This window comes from Echinops telfairi, unplaced genomic scaffold (assembly GCF_000313985.2).
Source record: "Echinops telfairi isolate 266 unplaced genomic scaffold, ASM31398v2 ScPeMD7_5868;HRSCAF=6743_0, whole genome shotgun sequence".
Lineage (NCBI taxonomy): Eukaryota > Metazoa > Chordata > Mammalia > Afrosoricida > Tenrecidae > Echinops > Echinops telfairi.
The window spans coordinates 10,737,760-10,758,221 of NW_022109767.1; the positions used below are offsets into that span (position 1 = coordinate 10,737,760).

The 20,462-nt window shown below is 48.7% G+C and overlaps 1 protein-coding gene across 1 annotated transcript in view; it reads right to left on the reverse strand.

Annotated features, from left to right (window-relative positions):
* Positions 1-20,462, reverse strand: part of KDM1B (lysine demethylase 1B) — a 49,812-nt gene that overhangs the window by 14,255 nt on the left and 15,095 nt on the right. Inside the window, exons 8-14 of the mRNA XM_045295754.1 lie at positions 18,414-18,618; positions 16,787-16,965; positions 13,078-13,254; positions 11,683-11,757; positions 6,460-6,597; positions 4,960-5,131; positions 62-189 (exon numbers count right to left, since the gene is read on the reverse strand). Coding sequence (XP_045151689.1) covers positions 62-189; positions 4,960-5,131; positions 6,460-6,597; positions 11,683-11,757; positions 13,078-13,254; positions 16,787-16,965; positions 18,414-18,618 — 1,074 coding nt within the window. The remainder of the gene's footprint in view (positions 1-61; positions 190-4,959; positions 5,132-6,459; positions 6,598-11,682; positions 11,758-13,077; positions 13,255-16,786; positions 16,966-18,413; positions 18,619-20,462) is intronic.

The window sequence follows — 20,462 nt, forward strand, 5'->3', positions numbered from 1 at the left end:
CCACCACCACCCCCAACCCCCCACCCACCCACCCTGTGAAGGCCATTTCTCAAATGCGCACCTGATGGAGGTTGCTGCCACAGGCATATTCCAGGTTCCCGAGGTGGAACTGAAGCACCTGTTCTTCCAGCTCACTGAACTGGATCCCAGACTCCTTAATGAAAGCTTTGTAGATCTCCTCGATCTTTTCTGCAGTGGGAATGGATCAAAAGCAAGCCAAAAGGCAGCTTGAACAGTGGTCTCCAGTTGCTTTCCCCCTGCATTCTGCCTTCCCCATAAAACCACACCCTTCGGAGGGAGGCCCTTCCCAAGGAAACTCAAGGGGCACCTTGACAAGGTTGACTTCTGTCGGGAAGCCCAAACCCACTGTAACCAGTAACACAGCTCACTGGGCTCTAGACTCTCCAAAATGTTCCCGTTCTGCTCTATGGAGAAATGTTGTGTCTTCTGTCGGTCAAGATACAGAAAAAGGACTCCACTCCCACCCTCGGAGACAGGACCGCCGTGCCTTTTCCAGCACCTCCACGTTCAAGCTGCTTACTAGCTTAAACATCTCCCCCCAATATGAGCCTCTAAACTCCAGCTCTCCCCAACAAGAATTTTTCAATAAGAAACTTCCCCATGTCAACCCTCCGCCTCACTCAAGACCTTCAATTATGAGCTTCCGGTGGCCTACAGGTGGGATGCTAACTGCAAGGTCCACAGTTTGAAACCACCAGCCACTCCGATGGAGAAAGACAGGGCTTTCTGATTCCCGGAAGAGTTCCAGTCTCGGAACCCCCAGTGGCAGTTCTACCCTGTCCTGCAGGTCGCCAGAGTCAGAACCAACTGATGGCGATGAACTGAGTTGTCTACATTTGGAGCACCAGTGGCTCAAAGGTCAAGGACTCAGCTAATCGCTCGAGCCCGAGTCCACCTTCTGGCTCCGAGGGACAAAGCCCTGGCCCTCTCTTTCTGGAAAGATTCCGGCCCAGGAAACCCCATGGGACAGTTCGACCCGTCACGTGGGGTTGCTCTAGGTCAGAATCCACTCAATGGCAACTACAAACAGCAACCCTGCCTATGGAACACAGTCCCAACACCACAGCCTCCCTGGTCCGCCTCCTGCTCCCTGGCCGCCTCCAGGCTTCCCTCCCGGTGGCTGAGTCCTTCCTTCATCAGCTCCAACTCTGCAGTTAGCCCTTTCTACCTCTCCCCTCCTCACCCCCACTCTAAGCCCACCCATCATCTGTGGTCCAACACCACCTGGGCGGGCAAGTCTGGGCAGAAATCGCTGCCTGTTAGGAGCTTAGCTCTCAACTAATCTACTCATTCGAGGTTCTGACCCACATACACGAGCCCTATGTCACTCTAACGACGCTCTCCAATCCTCTCTGGCTTAGAAAGTGCCTGCTTTGGAGCCAGCCTCCTGGCTGACGGACTGACTGTAAGCGTCTTATACGGGTTACTTCTTTGTAACCTTGTCATTTAACTGACAACCCAAAAGTCTCACGAAAATGTTCCATTCTCAGACTGTATTGCCATAGATCCGTGTCCAAGGCCCTCTGGAATATGGGCGGGAAGGGGGCCCCTGGACCTCTGGCCTTTGCTGTCACTTTAGGGCCCCTCAAGCACAATCCCACCCAGCCTCCCCCCCAACGTGCAGCCTTAAATTTGGGGGGAGGTTTTGGGGAGGGCGTGAGCCAAGACTGCTAAAAGAGCATATAAAATTCCGTGTAAACAGACTTTACTGTGACTTTCATGTGAACGAACAACGATTTCGTATCCAGTTTGTGAACTGTTCTAACCCCGATGCCGTGGAGGGAATTCTGGCTGATCCTGGTCCTGCAGGACAGGGCAGAACTGTGCTACAGGGTTTCCAAAGCTGCGCTCCTCACAGAGGCTGACGGGCATATCTCCCTCCCGAGCAGCAGCGCGGGGCTTTGATCCAGTGTCCTTGTGGCCAGCAGCCCACAATGAGAACAGGGGTCCTTTCTACTCCCTGAATACTTATACTTTGGTTTTCTCGGCTATGAGATCGCATACAGCCGCAGGACTGCCCGTCAGTATGTAACTTTAACCTTATTATAGAGAGATGTACTCACTCACTCATGTTAAAGAAAGCTTCCTAAACACGTACTACTAGGGACATCGTTAATTTTCGGTGACCTTCCCCCTAAGAGCTTTTTAAAAACGAGGCTTAGGGCTGACACACACATGGATGCACCGCAGGGAGGATCGGCTTCCTCGGGGGGAGCACAGCACACATGCGTACATTTGCAAACCCTGAGAACAGAATGCAAGGCCGCCTGGGAACTGCTCTCCACCTCGAGGACTCGGCAACGTTTCACTCGGTCAGGATCCCAGGCCACCCACATGGTGCTGGTGGGCGATGCCATGGAGTCGGCTCCGACTCAAAGGGACCTGCTCACCACAGGACGAAGCCCCGCCCCTTCCTGCGCCACCCTCACAGCCGTCATTGCGGCTGAGTCCAGTGGTGCTGCCCGTCACTCCGTCCGTGTCACCGAGGGCCTTCCTGTCACTGCCCCTGCTTTCCTAAGCACAATGCCCACCCATGGGGGTTCCTGAAAATCTGCTGCTACGATGGTTCATCAGTCAACACTCATGGGGGTAGAGGAGAGCGGCTGAAATCTGGGAGAGGCAGGGCACAAGAAATAAAAGAACAGCCCCTGGTGTTGAGACGTTTACCCCACTCAGAGCTGATGAGCATCAGCATCAAGTGCTGAGAGCCAGCTGTGGATTGAATCACAGCCCCTAAACAGATGGGCTGGGTCACACATGAACGTCATTGTGTCTGGAAAGTGGCTGTTCTTTGTTCTATGAGGGAGGCTCAATCCAGGTAGGGTGTGTTTTAGACCAATCGCTTTTGAGATACAAAAGGGCTCCACGAAGTTTGTGGAAAAGGAGTTAAGTGATAATGGAATTTCCCAACAACCTTTCTTAAGTCCCCTTACATATAAAGCAGCAGCTCTAGTGGCATGGTGGGTTACTCATAGGGCCACAAGCTGCAAGGTCAGTGGTTCAAACCCCTCAGCGGCTTCAGAGAAGACAGAGGCAGCGGTCTGCTACTGTCAAGATTTACAGCCTTGGAAACCCACAGGCAACGTCAGCAGTTCTACTGTGGCAGTTAGATTTTACGTCAACTTGGACCTGTGTGAAAATGTGGGGTAGAGTTCAATCCATCAGTCAGGTCACAGCCTGATGATCCCTCCTTGGGGTTGAGCTTTTATAACAGAGACCGTGGTAACTCCCCTCTTGGGCCCTTGGCCTTCTTCCTCGCTGGGACTCTGGGCGTGTCTGCCTCCAGGGACGGCTCTAGGTGGGCTGCAAGACCCTGAGCTGTCGGCACCCTGCCATGTTCCCACTGACCCTGGATCCATAGGGCTCTACACTCACCAGCCTGCGATCTCCCTGCTTCCTGCTCCACCTTTCCACAACATCGGCCCGCAGCGCTGCAGCGCTGTGAGTCGGAGAGCACCCTGGCTAGCATCAGACCCATGGACTTGAGTTGGACTGGGCAGGAATGCCTTCTTGGCATAAAATTAATGCTTAGCAAAGTTCTCATATATATATGTCACTACTTTTATCTCTCTGAATTTGGTTTGGGTTTGTTTAAAAAGGAAAGCCGGTACAAAAGCAAGCAAGGAAACAGGAATGTGGTTTGCAATCTCTACAAAATGCTGAGCACTTCCTCCAGAGCCTACAAGAGCGCGCCTTCCTGCCAGCCATTGCCCTGAATTTGAGCTTCGAGCTTCCTACACTTTTCTGTTCAGTAAATCCACCCCTTGTGGTACAAACTTGTTTTAGGAGCACTAAGAAATAAAGGCAAAACCCTTACAGAGAAATAATACTTTGTAGAAGCAAATTAACAGCTGGGAAATTAAGTGCAAACATTCACAAATTAATATCTTGCGAATTGAGTTCATCTGTTCACACTTTACGCAACTCTGGCATGCTCTTAAGAATGGCAAGTGAATATACCCAGATCATAGGAATGACTAGGAAAAATTCAACTTAAGAAGCAGTACACGTCCCCACCCCCAGCCAGTCCTGGGACTTTAGGGCTGGGCTCAAGGGAAGTCCCTCTGGACATGGGGGTGCAGTGAATGGGGTGACCCTTTGCTGGGCCTGCCTACACAGTAGGGTATGTGGGGGGCCTTCTGGGGTTTCCCGTATGGGCTCCAAATAAATTTCTTCCCTTTTGCTTAAAAACAAAACAAAACAGCAACACAGTGAAGCGCTGGGCTGTGTGGCTTGTGGCAAACACGTTTTCTAAGGAGCTGCGGTTCTGTGCTCCTCCCCACATAAGTGCAAATTAACATTTGGGATCATGACATCCATTCTTGCATTCTTAAAAGAAAATATACTGGGAAACCATTTGTCTGCTGCCCACACTCCCTCCAAAAGGGCCCCCCAAAAGATAAGAAATCTGCCCTGTGAACAGTTACCCAGTAATGTCATCATTCCTAACTCTGGGGGTTACTACTGCTGGGTGGTATAAAATGTTAAGTTCCCCACTCCTACCCTAAAGGTTGGTGGTTCAAATTCACCCAGAGATGGCCCAGTGAGCGGCCTCGGAGCGCTGCAAACCCGAGGGGGTTGAGTGCTGTTCTGCACACTTAGGGTTGCCTGGCTTGAAGACAACCAGAGTTAGTCACCTAGGGTTTGCCACATTTCCTTATAAGCAAGCTCTTCTGGGAAACTTCCCATTGAACTCTTAACTTTGAAAAACGCCAGCGACGGTGCCAATGAAAGACCCATGTGCATGCACAGCCACACACCAGCACCCGCTGTGAGCTCCCCTCTGCCTGTCTCCCGACATAACCTGGAGCACAGCTCAGCCTGAAGGAACGCTCATAAAAACACTCTTCCTGCGGGCGGGCGGGCGATGGAACTGCAAGTCGAGCTGAGGTGAGAGTGAGACTGCGATGGAATATCAGAATCCCGTTCTCCCCATACCTCCTAAAGGGACATCTTGGAGCTGAGTCTTATCCTTCCTCCACTCAGAGACAACATCCAAGAGAGCATTAAAATGAAATTCCATGCGCTTGTCAATAGTGGGGTCAGTTATCCTTCCACCTTCCTGAATTAAGTCACATCTCTCTCCAAATTTATGCATGCTGATGCCAAGCTTCAAAGATAATAAGAATAAGAAAGGTGAAGATCTGTCCCTGGAAAAAAATATTTACAGGTTCTAGGCTGAAATGAAGACGGCTCTCATGGAGCACGTTGGCCAGGACCCCTCAAAAATAAGGCTAAGTTCACTCCTCAAGTGAATGGTAATAAAGCCAGGCTGTGCAGAAAGTATACAGAATCCCCTAGATGTCATTTCATCAGAATATACAGGCTAGCGCAGCAGCCTCAATGCTGTGGGCCCTCCGAGAGGTTTTCAGCCAACATTTCTGATGGTTTCAGACACCGGCATTACGCACCGTCTTCTCCTTGCCTCGAAATCCCCTCTCCTCCATGGCCCCTTTTGTGAACGGACACACAGGCATACAACACCCACAGCAGGAGTTGAAATGGAATTTACGATCAGTAAGCATTTTAGAAGGCTTGAGCTGACCCGGTCTCTAAAGAGACGGTAGGGCTGGCAGATAAAAGACAGGATGCCCAGTACCATGTGGATTTCTGATAAACAACAAATAAACTTTCAGTACAAGTAGTTCCTGGGTTACGTACCTGATCTGCTCCTATGTCTAACAATTCATCTTTAGCAGCCAAATCAGGTGCAGAGGTTCCTAAACGTGGCTGATGACTGGAATCAACTGGGGATCTAGGGAGACTGCAGACCCCTGGGCTCCGTCTGCCACCTAATGAATTAGAATCTCTAGGGGGAGGAGCCCAGGGATCTCTAGTGTCACCAGATGGCGAGGCAGTTACCAATGATCAGCCAAGTTTGGGGAGCTAGGCATGAGTGGACGGCAGCAAAGCGGCACTTGCAGCAGTGAAGGTCCGAGTGAGGAAGGTATCTGTTACAGGGAGGGGTGGGCACACTCATTTCCAAGTAAGGGAAGGCTGACACAGCACGAGACAGCAGGCAGTAGTCGGTTTCCCCGTTGGCCATTTATAACAAGTCATTAACATTTTGGACACTGTCATATTATAAAAATATATTTAATAAAAAAGTTAACTTGTTGCTTATCAGAAATCCACTATTAACTGAACACCCTGCATTTCACTTGCTCAATATGGTAGCCCTAAAAGTATGAGCTAATCAAGAGTTCTACAAAAAGCATAAAAGTGCAATTTGCCAACTTGGGAAAAATAAAGAAACCGTTTAGGTAGAACTGTTCGCTGTTCATTATTTACTTTGCAGAGGGAATGCAGGGACAAGCAATCTTTCTGGTGCTGTGATCTAGTATCTGCTTTAGTAGTAGCATATTCCTATCACACACAAGCAAAGGGAGACCACCCTAACTTTTCCTTTTCTACAAGACAAATCTTCAAGAAACCCACTTGTTCACACATTAGCGCTATTGGGTTGTTATTGCAACCATTGACGATCTGAGCTCCTCTTCCAACGGTTATGCCATTAAAAGACTTATCGTCCCAGACTCGGCCACCAATTCGGTCTTTGGCTTCTAAGATGGTCACCTAAAAGACAGACAATTAGGAAATCTAAATAAAATTAGAGGTGACATCGAGTGCAATGAGTCAAAACCAAAACCAAACCCACAGCCAACAAGCCACTTCCAACTCACCACGGCCTTACAGGACAGAGCAGAGTAGCTCCCCCCTAAGGTTTCAGAAACTATAAATCTTTACAGGAGACAGACTCACCTTTCTCCCACAGAGCACCTGGTGGGCACGCCCCGTTGACCCTGGGGTCAGCAGCCCAATCCATTGCACACTGTGCCACCAGAGCTCCCTAGTACAAATGGGGTGTGGTCCCCAACTTAGGATGGATGGGGTTTGCTCTGATGACTCTGTTAGCCATTTCCGGCATGTCAAATCCCTCTTTTTCTTATGTTTTCATTATGATTGCTTTTCATATCGGTATCTATAAACCCATTACAATAGCCTTTCATATCAGTATCTTTATAAATCCAATCTCTGAGCATCTGTGAGGGAACACCTGGGCACATGAACCATTTACTAATGATGACATGTACACACCTAAGTGCACTTTGTTGGAACTCAAGGACATCCTAAGCCAGGGACTATACACTATAAAAATAGATAAAGAGTTTGCTCATAATTCGACACCTACAGAAAAGATGCTAAAGACAGGCGGTGGGACCTGAAGCCAGCGTGGACAGATGTTGAAAACGGGCCGTCCAGATTCCAGCAACAAGGAACAGCGCTCTGCGGGAGAAGCCCTCCGAAAGTCTTCCCTCAAATCCGGTGCCAAGAAGAGACTGTGAGTGCATGCTGTAAACTAATAAGGACTATTAAACCCTTGGCTAACGAGCTGATTTATCCCTTAAGAAAAAAAATCTACATGTGTAATAAAATTCCTGTAATTTTGTAAATAAGCCAAACTTCCTGAGGAGAGAACTACTTCCTTTTTTGTTGTTGTTGAGAACTACTTCTTAAAACCACCCTCCAGTCCCCAGAAGTAGCCCTTGAAGGCACTCTATGGAGAATTACCTCATGAGCCGGACCCCACCAGGTTGAAGCCCCTCACTAGGCTATTTTATCTCCCCATGTTTTTCACTTGAGAGGCATGAGGAGTGGTTTATAAAGGGCATAATGCTCAAGGCAGATATTAATTTTCCTAGCTAAGCTGTTGTTTGGTTTTAAGATGACGACAGGGGGTCATTTGGGCTTAAGGGTTAACGGTTATCTCAAGACCTCCGTTTCAGGGTTTCTGTGACTCAACTTTCTGCGAATGAGAATCTGAAATTCTGCTGTGCACTCTCCCCGGGGGGACCAGACTCGAACCGGATTCATCTTTGCTCCAAACGGTTATTAGCCGGGCTCTGTTCAGTCCTTCGGGTTTCACAGCCAAGAGGCGACTGTTCATGGAGACAATTAGCTACACGCTTCTCTCCTGCCCTCCCCCCACCCCACTGCCCGGCTCCTTCCTCCATTCTCCAGGGAATGAGAGAACAATTGTGCCCGGCACAGTCCGTTGGAAGATTGTTAAAGACTCTAAGGAACTCCAGGAGGTACCACCAGAGCACCACACATGGCATGAAGTCAATTAACAGGGACGTCCCATGAAACGACAACCGCACCTCCACACCGAGCCACCAGCGCCCATGCGAGGTTTCTTGTACAGAGGCAGCCTCCGTCGCTTCTTTGGGTCTCTGCAAATATGTCTATCACTCAACGTTTTTCGCATCAACTCTGTAGAACTCATTGACAGCACGTACTGATAATCGGTCGTAAGACCCTACCCTTAACGCAATGTTTCCATCACCATAAATCTAAATTCAGTGTGCACTGCATAACAGCCTAGAGTGCATGGCAAACCAAAGTCCTTTCAAAGTAAGTTTTGAAATAGGAGAAAAGTGTCAGATCTAGAAAGTCACAGAAATATGGGGAGGGCTAACTTAAATACATTTAAGGAAAATTGATGTAATAAATGACACAGTATGTTGTTTTGGGTCACACGTAACTTTGAACAAGTTTAAACCAATGGAATCAGGATAACATGTTACTGTTGTTGCTGCTAATACGTGCCGTCAAGCTGGTTCACACCCACTGTGACCCTGTGCACAACAGAACAAACCAATGCACAGTCTTATGGAATCTTTACAATTGTTCCTATGCCTGAACCCACTGTTGCAGTGATTGCTGTCAATCCATTGTTATGGGTCCTTTTTTTTTATATCATTTTATTGGGGACTCGTACAACTCGTATCACAATTCATATATCCATTGTGTCAAGCACATTTGTACATTTGTTGCCATCATCATTCTCAAAACATTTTCTTTCTACTTGAGCCCTGGTATCAGCTCATTTTTCCCCTCCCTCCCCCACCTTCCTTCCCTCACAACGCTTGATAATTTATAAATTATTTTTTGTTGTCTTACACTGTCCAATGTCTCCCTTCACCCACTTTTCTGTTGTCATTCCCCCAAGGAGGGGGTTATATGTAGATCATCGTGATTGGTTCCCTTTTTCTCCCCCACCTTCCCCTTCCCCTCCTGTTATCGCTACTCTCATTATTGGTCCTCAGGGGTTTATCTGTCCTGGAGACCCTGTGTTTCCAGCTCTTATCTGTACCAGTGTATATCCTCTGGTCTAGCTGGATTTGTAAGGTAGAATTGGGATCATGATAATGCAGGGGGGGGGGGCCGGGACACTAGAAAGTTGTATGTTTCATCAGTGCTATACTGCACCCTGACTGGCTCATCTCCTACCAATGACCCTTCTGTATGGGGATGAAGTCTCAGTTGCCTACAGATGGGCTTTGGGTCTGTACTCCGTACTCCCCTCATTCACAAAGATATGATTTTTTGTTCTGGGTCTTTGATGCCTGATACCTGAACCTACTAACACCTCATGATCACATGGGCTGCTGTGCTTCTTCCATGTGGGCTTTGCTTTTCAGCTAGATGGCCGCTTGTTTATCTTGAGGGCCTTCCTCTTTCGCTGCTCCTCCACTGTACCAGGCATAATGTCCTTCTCCAGGGACTGGTCTTTCATGACAATATTCAAAGTATGCAAGACAACGGAGTCTCACCATCCTTGCCTCCAAGGAGCACTCTAATCATGCCTCTTCCATGACTGATCGGTTTGTCCTTTAAGCAGTCTGTGGTACTTCCAATATTTCCCTCCAGCACAGTTCAAGTGCATCGACTCTTCTTTGGTCTCCGTTCATCAAAGTCCAACTTTCTCATGTGTATGTGGCAATGGAAAGTATGACTTCAGTCAGGCACACCTTTGCCCTCGAAGTAACATCCATATTTCAATATTCTAGACTCTAGTGCGGCAAATCTACCCAATGCAATGTGTCTTTTGATCTTTTGACTGCTGCTTCCATGAGCATTGATTGTGGACCCAAGCAAGATGAGATTCTGAACAATTCCAAGCATTTCTCCATTTATCATGATGTAAATTTTCCTATTGGTCTAGTTGTGAGGAATTTGGTCTTTACAATGTGTTGTAATCCATAGTGAAGGCTGCACTCCGGGACTTCATCAGCAAGTGCTTTAAGTCCTCATTTTCAGCAAGTTCTTGTCATCTGCATATCACAGGTGGTTAGCAAGCCTCCCTTCAACCCTGAAGCCATGTTCCTCTTCATAGGATCCTGCTTTTCTGAGGATTTGCTCAGCAGACAGACTGAATGAATACAGTGACACATTGTCTAAGTCAGATACAACCCTGACAAACACCTTTCCTGATTTTAAATCATGCCGTATTCCTTTGTTCTGTTCCCACATCATTCCCTTGTTTGCCCTGGGTTCACATACAAGTTCCTCATGAGAACAATGAAATGTTCAGCAATATCCATTGTTTCACATCCTCTTCTGAATTCATCCTGAACTCCTTGTCAATGTACGGCTGCAATCATTGTTGGGTGATCTTCAGCAAAATTTTACTTTTGTGTGATTATCAATAACACTGATCTATAGTTTGACATTGCTGGGTCCCCTTTCTTTGGGATGGGTACGAATAGGGATCTCTTCAGTCAGTTGGCCAAGTAGCTGTCTTCAAATTTCCTGGCACAGATTAGTAGGTCCCAGGCTTCAACAGCTTGTTCAGACATTTCAATCGGCATTCTGTGAATTCCTGGGGCTTGTTTCCGGCTCAGGCTTCCAGTGCCTCAGTTCGACACTCTTGGTTCTTGTTCATATGCTACTTCCTGAAATGGTGCAATGTCAATCAGCATATCTGACACTGAACGAACTCAAGAAAAAACGCAAGCCTTGGGTTGCAATCTTGAAAGATTCTATAAGCATCTATTGAATGCTGCCGGAAGCATCAGGAGAAGATAAAAAGAATACACAGTCCCAGGACAACATGTTAAATGAAAAAAAGGGGGGGAAACAAAGAGAAACAGGCTACTACCTTAAAGGCGTACGGTGTTTTAAAGGTGGTGAGTCTCTCACGCTCAGTGAACTGACTCATGCAATCGTGCTTGTCAGAAGGAGATCTTTACTTTCCAAAAGAGTAAAATGAAAAGTGTGTCTTTAAATTTGTTTTAAGAAAATTTCATTGGGTATTTCTGAAACTTTTGAACAACAAATGATAAATCTTCAATTACTACACAAATAAGACTTTTTACCAGTTTTTCTTCTTCATTTGTGTCAATACCCCAGAGTAGTGCCGCTACACACTCATCTGTTAACCAAATGTCTGCAGGGTCTAGTCCACCAAAAGGTACCTCCGAAGGCAGGCCTGGTGATCGACTTTCGAGAGCCTGGGTCTTGGAAACCCTACGGCAGCACAGTCCGACTCTGAGACACATGGCACTGCCACGAAGTGGGCTGAGTCAACCGAGACTGGTGTTTGCTTTTTCACCGTGTGTCAGTAACCGCCTGTCAAGAATTGTTGCTCTACTCTCCAGTTAGCACCACTCCCAACTGACTCAGTTGAGTCTCAAACTTTCTCCAGAAATGAGACTTTGTTTTCCTTTACATTTCTTCTAGTACATTTGTAAACTTTGTATCTTTAAGACTATTCTAGAGTCCACACTTACTTTGCTACAATACGGGAATGGTTTCTAAGTCTTCGAAAACAGGCAACAAGGGAGGAGTGTTTGCCCAGGCATCCCCAAATCTTACCTTAATTCCAAAGTTGTGCAATTGCCTCGCAGCCGCTAATCCTGATGGACCAGCTCCAATGACAATTACTGATTTCTTAAAAAAATATAAAAAACCCCAATTAGAACTATGATAACAACGTATTGTTTTTAGTTGTTCCTGAAGGCACTAACTGTCATGCAATGTGACTTCTCTTAAATTTCTCCAGTGCCTTTCAACCCATTGCCGCCATGCCGATTCCAATCCAACAAATCCCCAATTCTAGACCCACCAATAACGGCATGCTTGCGTAATGCAAAGAGGTCCTTTGAGGGGTGCAAACACTTACAGGTGAATGACTAACCGAAGGTTGGTGTGTTCTGAGCCGACTGAGCAGCAGTGTGCAAGAAAGGGCGCAAGACGTTTCCATACGACGATCCAATAGGGCAGAGTAGAGCTGCCCCACAGGGCTCCCCCACAGGGCTTCCAAGGCTGTAAATTAGGGGTCCTCAAACTACGGCCCACAGGCCACATGCAGTCCGCCAAGGGCATTTATCGGACTGGCCAGGTGTTTTTGCCCCATTTGTTTTTTTACTTCAAAATAAGATATGTGCAGTGTGCATAGGAATTTGTTCCAGCGCGTCTGAGGGACAGTGAACTGGCCCCGTTTAAAGTTTGAGGACCCCTGCTGGTGTTTATGGAGCAGACTGCCACATCGTTCACCATGGGAGCGGCCGCTGGTGGGTTTGTCCATCCGCCTTGCGGTTAGCAACTGAATGCTTAACCACCGGACCACCAGGACATCTAGAAATGCTCCTTGTAGATTTTTTGATGCCAATGATGTGTGACTTTTATTACTATGAATGGTAACATACGATCATTTATCACGTATTATCATGTACTAAGTAGTCATTAAGGAGCCCTGGTGGTATAGTGGTCACGTGTTGGGCTGCAAGGTCCGAAGTTGGAAACCACCAGCTGCTCCTTGGGAGAAAGATGAGGTTTTCTGCTGCCATAAAGATGTACAGCCTCAGAAACCCCTGGGCAGTTCTACCTTGTCCTGTGGGGTTGCTAAGAGGGAGTACGGACCCCTTGGCAGTATGAATTAGTAATTAGTAAATAGCATTAACCATTCTCTCTCTCTACATATATACATATATATAGTAAGTAGTACATGGTAAATGTAGAGTATATAGGAAATAGTATTAACCCTACTATAACTTGGTGTTACCATGGTTTCAGTACGGGGCTGCTAAGCACAAACCCACCAGCCACTCCTGGAGGAGAAGGACGGCATGAAGATGTCTAGTCTCAGAACCCCAGGGGCTCTACTCTGCGTTGCCGATCAGTGAATTGAGATCCCCTCGGTGGCAATGGGCGTAGGTTTAGGTTATCAGGACGCATGATGGTGGTGATGCTAAGGCGGGAGTCACCTACATTGTGGTAATCTTTAGGAAGAAGATGCTGGTCGGGGCTGACGCTCAGAACTCCTGTGTTGATCAGGCCTTTTCTCGTCATGAAGTACAGTACCCTCTCCACTTCCTGAACGCACCGAATGCGTACAAGGCCCCGGACGATGATGTGAGGGATGCATTTCTGAGGGGTGAGGGCTTCCTGTGTTTGGAAACGAAAACCCACTTATAACAACAAAACAAAACAAAACCCTACCGTTTCCTCAGAATGTTAAAATGCAGAATAACCACATGATCTAGCCATTCCACTGCGGAGTGTGAAGTGACAAGACATGAAACGTATGTTCAGACAGAAACTAACACGTGAAAAAAAAGGGAAAAAAAAACAGTTCTACAAGTTCACAGCAGCCTTCTTTAAGACCATTGAAGTGCCCATGGACAGAGGAAGAGATAAAGTGTGGCCCGTCCATATAGAGGATTCTTAGTCACAAAGGAAGGCCACACAAAACATGCTGGCTAAGCAAGAACAAACCCAGGAAACAAGTGGACCGAAGAAATAAGACACAGAAGGCCACATATTGCATGGTTCCACTGAAGTGGACTACGCAGAATAAACTCATCCAGAGACCTAAATATCAATTAAAGGCTGTCAGAGAAGACGGGGTAGGGGTGGGGATGGGGGGCATCGAAAACACTTGCTAATGGGTCCAGACGGGCTTTCCTCATGGAGTGATGAGAAGGTTGTGGAGAAAGTTGCCCATCACTGTAAGTGTACTTAACACCACTGAAGTGTTTAATTTCAGATGGTCTGATGTGACTGTTAACCTTAAGTGTGTTCCACCATACTCCAAGAACCAACTCGCAGGGCACTTCACATCCACCATTTACCACGAGCTTTAAGAACAAGGCAAGGATGGAGTGATTTCATCTCGTGAACTTTGGGCATGTTATCAGGAGAGACCGGTCCCTGGAGAAGGGCATCATACGTGGTACAGTGGAGGGGCAGCGAAAAAGAGGAGGTCCTCGGCCAGACGGATGGACACAGTGGCTGCAACCATGGGCTCACACTTAGGAACAGCTGTGAGGATGGCTTGGAACCAGGCAGGGTCACTGTGAGTCGGAACCGGCTCAACACAACCTAAGAGCAAAAGGTCGTCTGGGTGCGTAGAACAGAGAAGGTCACAAGGAGGGCTCAGCCCTGTGTTTTATTATACGCACTGCCCCTGATCAAGAACACCTGCCACAAAAAGATGACAGAAATCCAGCTTGCTGCCTGCACTGGTGCCCGAGTGGAGCAGATGGCCAAGTGCCCTGCTGATGACCACAAGGCTGAAGTTCACACCCACCCAATGGCATGTTGGAGGAAAGACCTGGAGCTTTACTTCTGGAAAAGGAGCCGCTGAAAACCCTCTGAGCCGTTTTCCTCTGGTGCACATGCTGCATGTAGCGTCACCACATCCACGACCACTAGGCTTGGTTTTGTTTTTCACTGGGGTTTTTACTGGCAGCTAGATTCCCATGACTGATAAGAGATGCATGAACTGATTTACAAAGACAGACATTGTCTTCCTTGTTGACCACAAGGTCCAACATCAGACCCCAAGGTACTGAAGCAGCTGGCTCTTTCCAGGATCAGGACAAACAAACAGGCTCCGAGAGTCTTCACTACAGGCCCTCCTCCACCTGTCTCCAACCCAGCAAGGTCAGTCTGTGCTGGAAGTCTGCCACAAATACCACACACACACACACACAGCCATGGTCCAAACCACTGCAGAGGGGACGTGTGGCTGTGTTAAGAGGCAGAGAAACATTTCCACGTCTTTGATTCTTTTGAAACTTACTTATGGTGCCTGTCTACAACTTCAGGTACCTAACAGTAAATATCGCCTTCCTACTGAAATGAAAACAGAGCCCCACTAATGAGTTCCACAAGACGGTTTCACCACGGTGAACTCGTAGGAAAAGGCCCTTACTTTTTAATTCTGTCTTTCCACCAACTTTTGGATGCTCTGTAGTCTTAAATCAACAAACTGGTAGGCCAAATACAAAGAAATGTGAAGAAAAAACTGAATCCAGGGCTGTTTCTGAAAAGCATGGTTTCATAACCTACTTATGAAAATCCTGCCCACGGTTTTGCTCAGTTCAGTGTGTATTGAGTCTGCTGGGCAGGAAATGAGTTCAGTTAATCCCACCTCACCCAACTTACTCACCTGGGTATCACTCGTATAAAAGGCATGAACAGCCATAACTTAACAAGGCCACCCGGTGGCATGCTTGAGTCTAATCCAGTGGAATACCAGAGTTGAAGCAGAACACAGTTCCTCCATGTCGACTACTTGGGCAGCGTCTTGCAAATGTCCTGCATTCAACAGTCACTCAGAGAACTACTGGGGAACTGAATAGATCTGAAAAGTACCAGAAGGCTCACAAGAGCCCAAAACAAGAAAGCCAAACTGGCACGCTCTTCCCCTGTGGGCCGGTCTATCTTCACCTCTTCCAGGTGGGTGCCATGCAACGCCCCAAACAATCATTTGGTGTCAACACTAGGACATGCGGTGGTCTTGCTTGGGTGAACACACAGAAGAGTAGAATGCCATCCCTGCCCTCAAGGGCCTGTCATCCAACCTTTCAGTTTTGGTTTGTTTCCTGGCATTGCCACCGCTGCAACTCTTCAGACCTAACTCTGCACTGAACATTCAGTCGCCGGCCATTAAGCGCTCAGAGTACACAGAATCTTGAAGGTAGAGGCTCTGACAGGCAGCCGCCTTGCGCCCACGTGGTCATGTCTGGTTGCCACAGCTGGGGAGCTGGGCGCTACCAGCAGCTGGAGGGTGGGGGAAGGGGCACTGCACTGCAGGCTAGGACGCAAAGGAAAGCCCTATCACCAAGAAGTACGCCACCCAAGATGTCCATAGGACTGGGGATGAGAGGCCCTTGTCTGAAAGTTCAGTTCAGTCCAGAGAAAGGCAGGTGCTCTCCAGCCACCTGAACACGGGTTGAGCCCTGAAAGCATTATGCTGGGTGAAATACGCCAGACGCAGATGGAAAACATGTTGCACGATCCCACTTAACTGAAATAACTAGAACAGACAAGTGCACAGGCACAGGAAGCTGACTGGCCGCTGGTGACTACTCGTGGGTGGGAAGAGAGGAAAACGGGGAGTCACTGCCAAACCCAAGTATCTGCCATGATGCAAACGTTCTGGAAACAAACCCTAGGCATGGTTGTACAGCATCGTGGGGATGGCTAACGTCACTTGATTTTACACCTGCAAACCATTCCAACGAAAAATGTATCGTGTGTCTCTTTTCCCACCAGCCTGCCTGGCAGTTTGGGTTTTGCAAGTTGCTTTGAGGCTGGAAGCCATGCCAGCAGAACTTTTAAAACCAGCAGTCAACTCAGGGTGGACAGGTTTCAGCAGTTTCCAGCCTCAGAGTAGGATCACCACCGGGTGGTGATTTCCACCCCGAAACACCAGCCAATGAAAACCCTAGAGATCACAACAGATAAGAACCAGAATGCTGTTGAGAGATGAGCCCCTGGCTTGGAAACTACTGCAAACACACAGGGGTCGGCACAAGGGGTGGACCATAGCGAAGATGGAACGGTAAAGGGGGGGGCGGGATTTGACTGTTGTCCATGAATATTCTCTCTCTCTCTCTCTCTCTCTCTCTCTCTCACACACACACACACACACACACACACACACACACACACACTGCCCTTCACTTACTTTGCAGTGAGTATACCACAGCGCGAGGATGAGGTTTCTCAAAGCCAGGTACATGGTGGGGTCCCGGGAATACTCCGGAAACTCATAGAGCTCGTCCAGCTCCATCACATCAGGCCGCACGCACAGGGCTTTGCCACACTCGTTAGGCTGGTAGAAAGGCTGGAAGTACTTGTTCATACCTGACACGGACAGGAGACACAAACAGGTAACTCCTATGAGACCAAACTTCCAAATCCACATGCACCGAAAAGCCACACCAAACCCAAAGGCATGGCCGAGACAAGCTCGAATCTGTCTTACGGGATCAGTCCCTGCGAAGTGCAAACTAATTGAGCATTTTCCTTCATTCTCTCTTCATACGTTGTCCATTTCCACAGTAAGGACACGGCATCTCGAAAGTGTGATTTGGCATTTTGTCAGATGATAAAAAGCAGGTTCACAGAGTAACAGTCACTGACTGATGAGCACTCCCAGATGGCAGGGCAACATGGCGCGGTGGAACTTACCCTTAGCTCTGTCCCTAAGAACACATAGCACACCTAACAGGTTCTTTTTCTTACCCGAGCGGGAAAATTGCTGTCTGCTAACTTGCTTTTACAATGTCATTGTCCTGTGATCATTTTCCCGCCACTGAGCGGTTTGCCAGTCTGGCCCCGCGGCAGTCACATCAATTCTGACTCGTGGCGCCCCCACATGGGCAGAGTGGAACTGCACCTCGGCTCCCACGGCTGTGACCTGTTTAGAAGGAGATCTCCAGACCTTTCTTCTGATGCGCGTCTTGGTGCGTTCACACCACTAACCTTTCCAGTTACTAGTCGGGCCCTTAGCAATCTGAGCCACCTAGGGACGCCTAAGTATGGCTTTAAGGGTCAAACAAGACTTTGTACTTAACAGTTCCCCTACTGCTAAATAGTTTCATCGATTTTTTTGTTTCAATGTGTCAACAAAACCTCAACCAATTTATTTCCACGAATTAAGTCCTGGGTTCTATTTCTGATCATTTATATAAAACAAATGCCTACAAATGACACTTGCATAAACTGTACCAACGGCATGCCTTTTGAGCTGCATTGTCCAATCATCCTTCCCAGGCGCAAACTCTCACGGACTGTGTCCTTACCCACTCATGAGCACTCGGAGCGTGATCACTTTGCCCTTTGGTCCCCACACATCTATCTACGTATTAAGAGGGCGCAGTATTATTAGTAAGTACGGAGTCCTAGTAACCGAGTGGCTATTTTAACCTCAAAGTAGCTGCTCAATGGGAGGAAGATGAAGACTTTCTACGCCCCTAGAGTTACAGCTTCAGAAACCCACAGGGGCAACCCGACCCTGTCCCAGAGCCAACTTGATGGCAGTGGGTCTGGTTTTCTGGTTTGTTCAGGGAGAAAGAGTCCCGGCGGTTAGCAAATGGTTAGACGCTGGACTACTAGCTAAAAGGCTGACGGTCAGAAGCCTCCCTAAGGCATCTTGGTTAAAGGCCCACTAGTGATCTGCATCTGATGGTTTGCAGCCTTGGGCACCCTGGGTTGTGCACTTGCACTGCGCATGCCCAGAGCCGAGAGAGTCACAAGGGACCTATCACAGCTGCAAGACGGAGGACTGAGAGTGCCTGGGCTGCACTTACCGAGCATGGAGGGCACTGCCTTCGAGGGCTCCAGCTTCCCCGGGCTGGTGTTGCTGGCTGTGCGGTGCGTGCTGGCGCAGGAGGGACTCATGCCCACGCAGTCAGGGTAGTAAGCGGAGAGCAGCGGAGCTGCCACGCTGTCTTTCAGCAGGGGAGGTAGGATGAGCATGGAGTACCACCAATGGTCAGACACTTCCGATACTCTCTGGAAGGGGGCAGGGCAGAAGAGGGCAGAGGCCAGCAAGCATTGTACACAGAGACGCAGCCATTGCATCCATCCTTACGTATTCTGCCTTCCCCCACCCTCACCCCACCCCACTACCTGCCCGCTCACATCATGTGGAGCCAAAGTCTCCCCCACGGAAACAAAACTAGCTTAAGATCCCTGGAAGGAAGGTCCTCAGATAAGAAAGCCACAGCCCACTCACCTTCGAGAGAAAAACAGCAGCAATGCCAGGGCAATCACAGAAGTTCCTCTACTCACTACACTGCTAGCTTTGGTTGACGTTTGAAACCCTCTTCCAATCTGGCAACCCTTTCACCATCCACCCCCACACCGTTTCGCTGCAGAGTCTCAATAGTTGAAAGTGAGAACCAAGGTGTGAATGACTATCTGCTTCAGCAGTACACATTCATGATGGCTTTTTAACAGAACAAAAACCCAACCTAACCCGGTGTTGCCACATCAACTGTGACTCAGAGAGACCCTACAGGACAGACTGGAACTGTCCCGTTGGGGTCCCAAGGCTGTAAATCTTTACGGAAGCTGACCACCACATCCTTTCCCACGTAGCTGCTTAACCAGGGTGGCACTGGGGCGACAGCAGCACATACACTAATCCCAGGAGGACGCGTGGATGCTTGGCCGGGACACCACATCCAAATGAAGAAGACCGCAAACACAGAACCGACCAAAGCTTGTCTTTGGTCAGGGAACGTGTGACGACACTCCAGCAGGAGTTTACTTTAGAAGTCAGGCTCCTAATTCAACATTCACAAATGATCCGGAGGGCAGCTTTCTCTACAGCTGATTTTGAATGCATGCTCCCAGAAGTCTGAGTCTAAAGTGACCAAAGGAGACTGGGAGCTCAGGGACCCTGTGACAGTGCTGGTTCTCCAAACTCCAGGCCAATGCTGTCAGCCACCAAGTCCGAGCAGAGACTCACGAGCCCCAGAACTGCTTGGCAAACCGGCTGGGGGAATGTGTAGGTTTTCAGACTCCACAAAGCCTGCACCCAAGGCAAACATTTCTCCATTGAAGACAAGCCCCACCACCCCTACAAGTCACTCCCAGCTGCTTCACACACTCCTGGACTAGCCCATCCCCTGCAGTCATTTCCATATGCAAAACGGGCTCTACACGCTTGTTTCCGACATGGCTAGGCAAGTCTAAGGACCACTGGTGACAAAACATGCAAGCATGTGCCAAACCAAAGGTGGGCAGTCTGAACCCGCCTAGCGGCTCCACGGGGCAAAGATGTGGGGATCTGCTCCCATGAGGATTATAGTCTGGAAAATCCTAGGGGCAGTTCTAGTCTTTCCCATGGGGGCTCGTGATTCCAAGTCCACCCAACAACATCCAACCGTGGCCAAGACTAACAGAGGCCTGCTGTCTCCCTTGGCTGCCCCTGACCTACCCGTGTGATCCAATGGGGCATTTTAGCTGCTTCCCTAACACGCCAGGCCTGCCCTCCCTGCCCAGCACCTTCCTAGCTCAGTCCCCGGGGAAGAGGCAGTGCAGCAGGGACCCGTTCTGACCCCCCAGCTGGGCGAGGGGGAGAGTGGAATGGCAGTGCCGGACAGCAATGATTCCAGGCTCTTGCCTCTCTCTCCTGCTCGCTGGCTGCATGGGTAAACTGAGTCAGGGCTCAGAGTGTTCTTGCCACCCTGCCGCCTCCCCTAGAGGCCTGATCTGAGGGCAGCCCTTGGCAGCTTGTGACTAACTCAGTGACCTGCTCTCACCACCCTCACCTATCAGCTGGTCAACGTGCCACAGGCCACCCTCACCTCTAGCTTGGAAGAAATCATACCGGAAACAGTCAAGCTAGC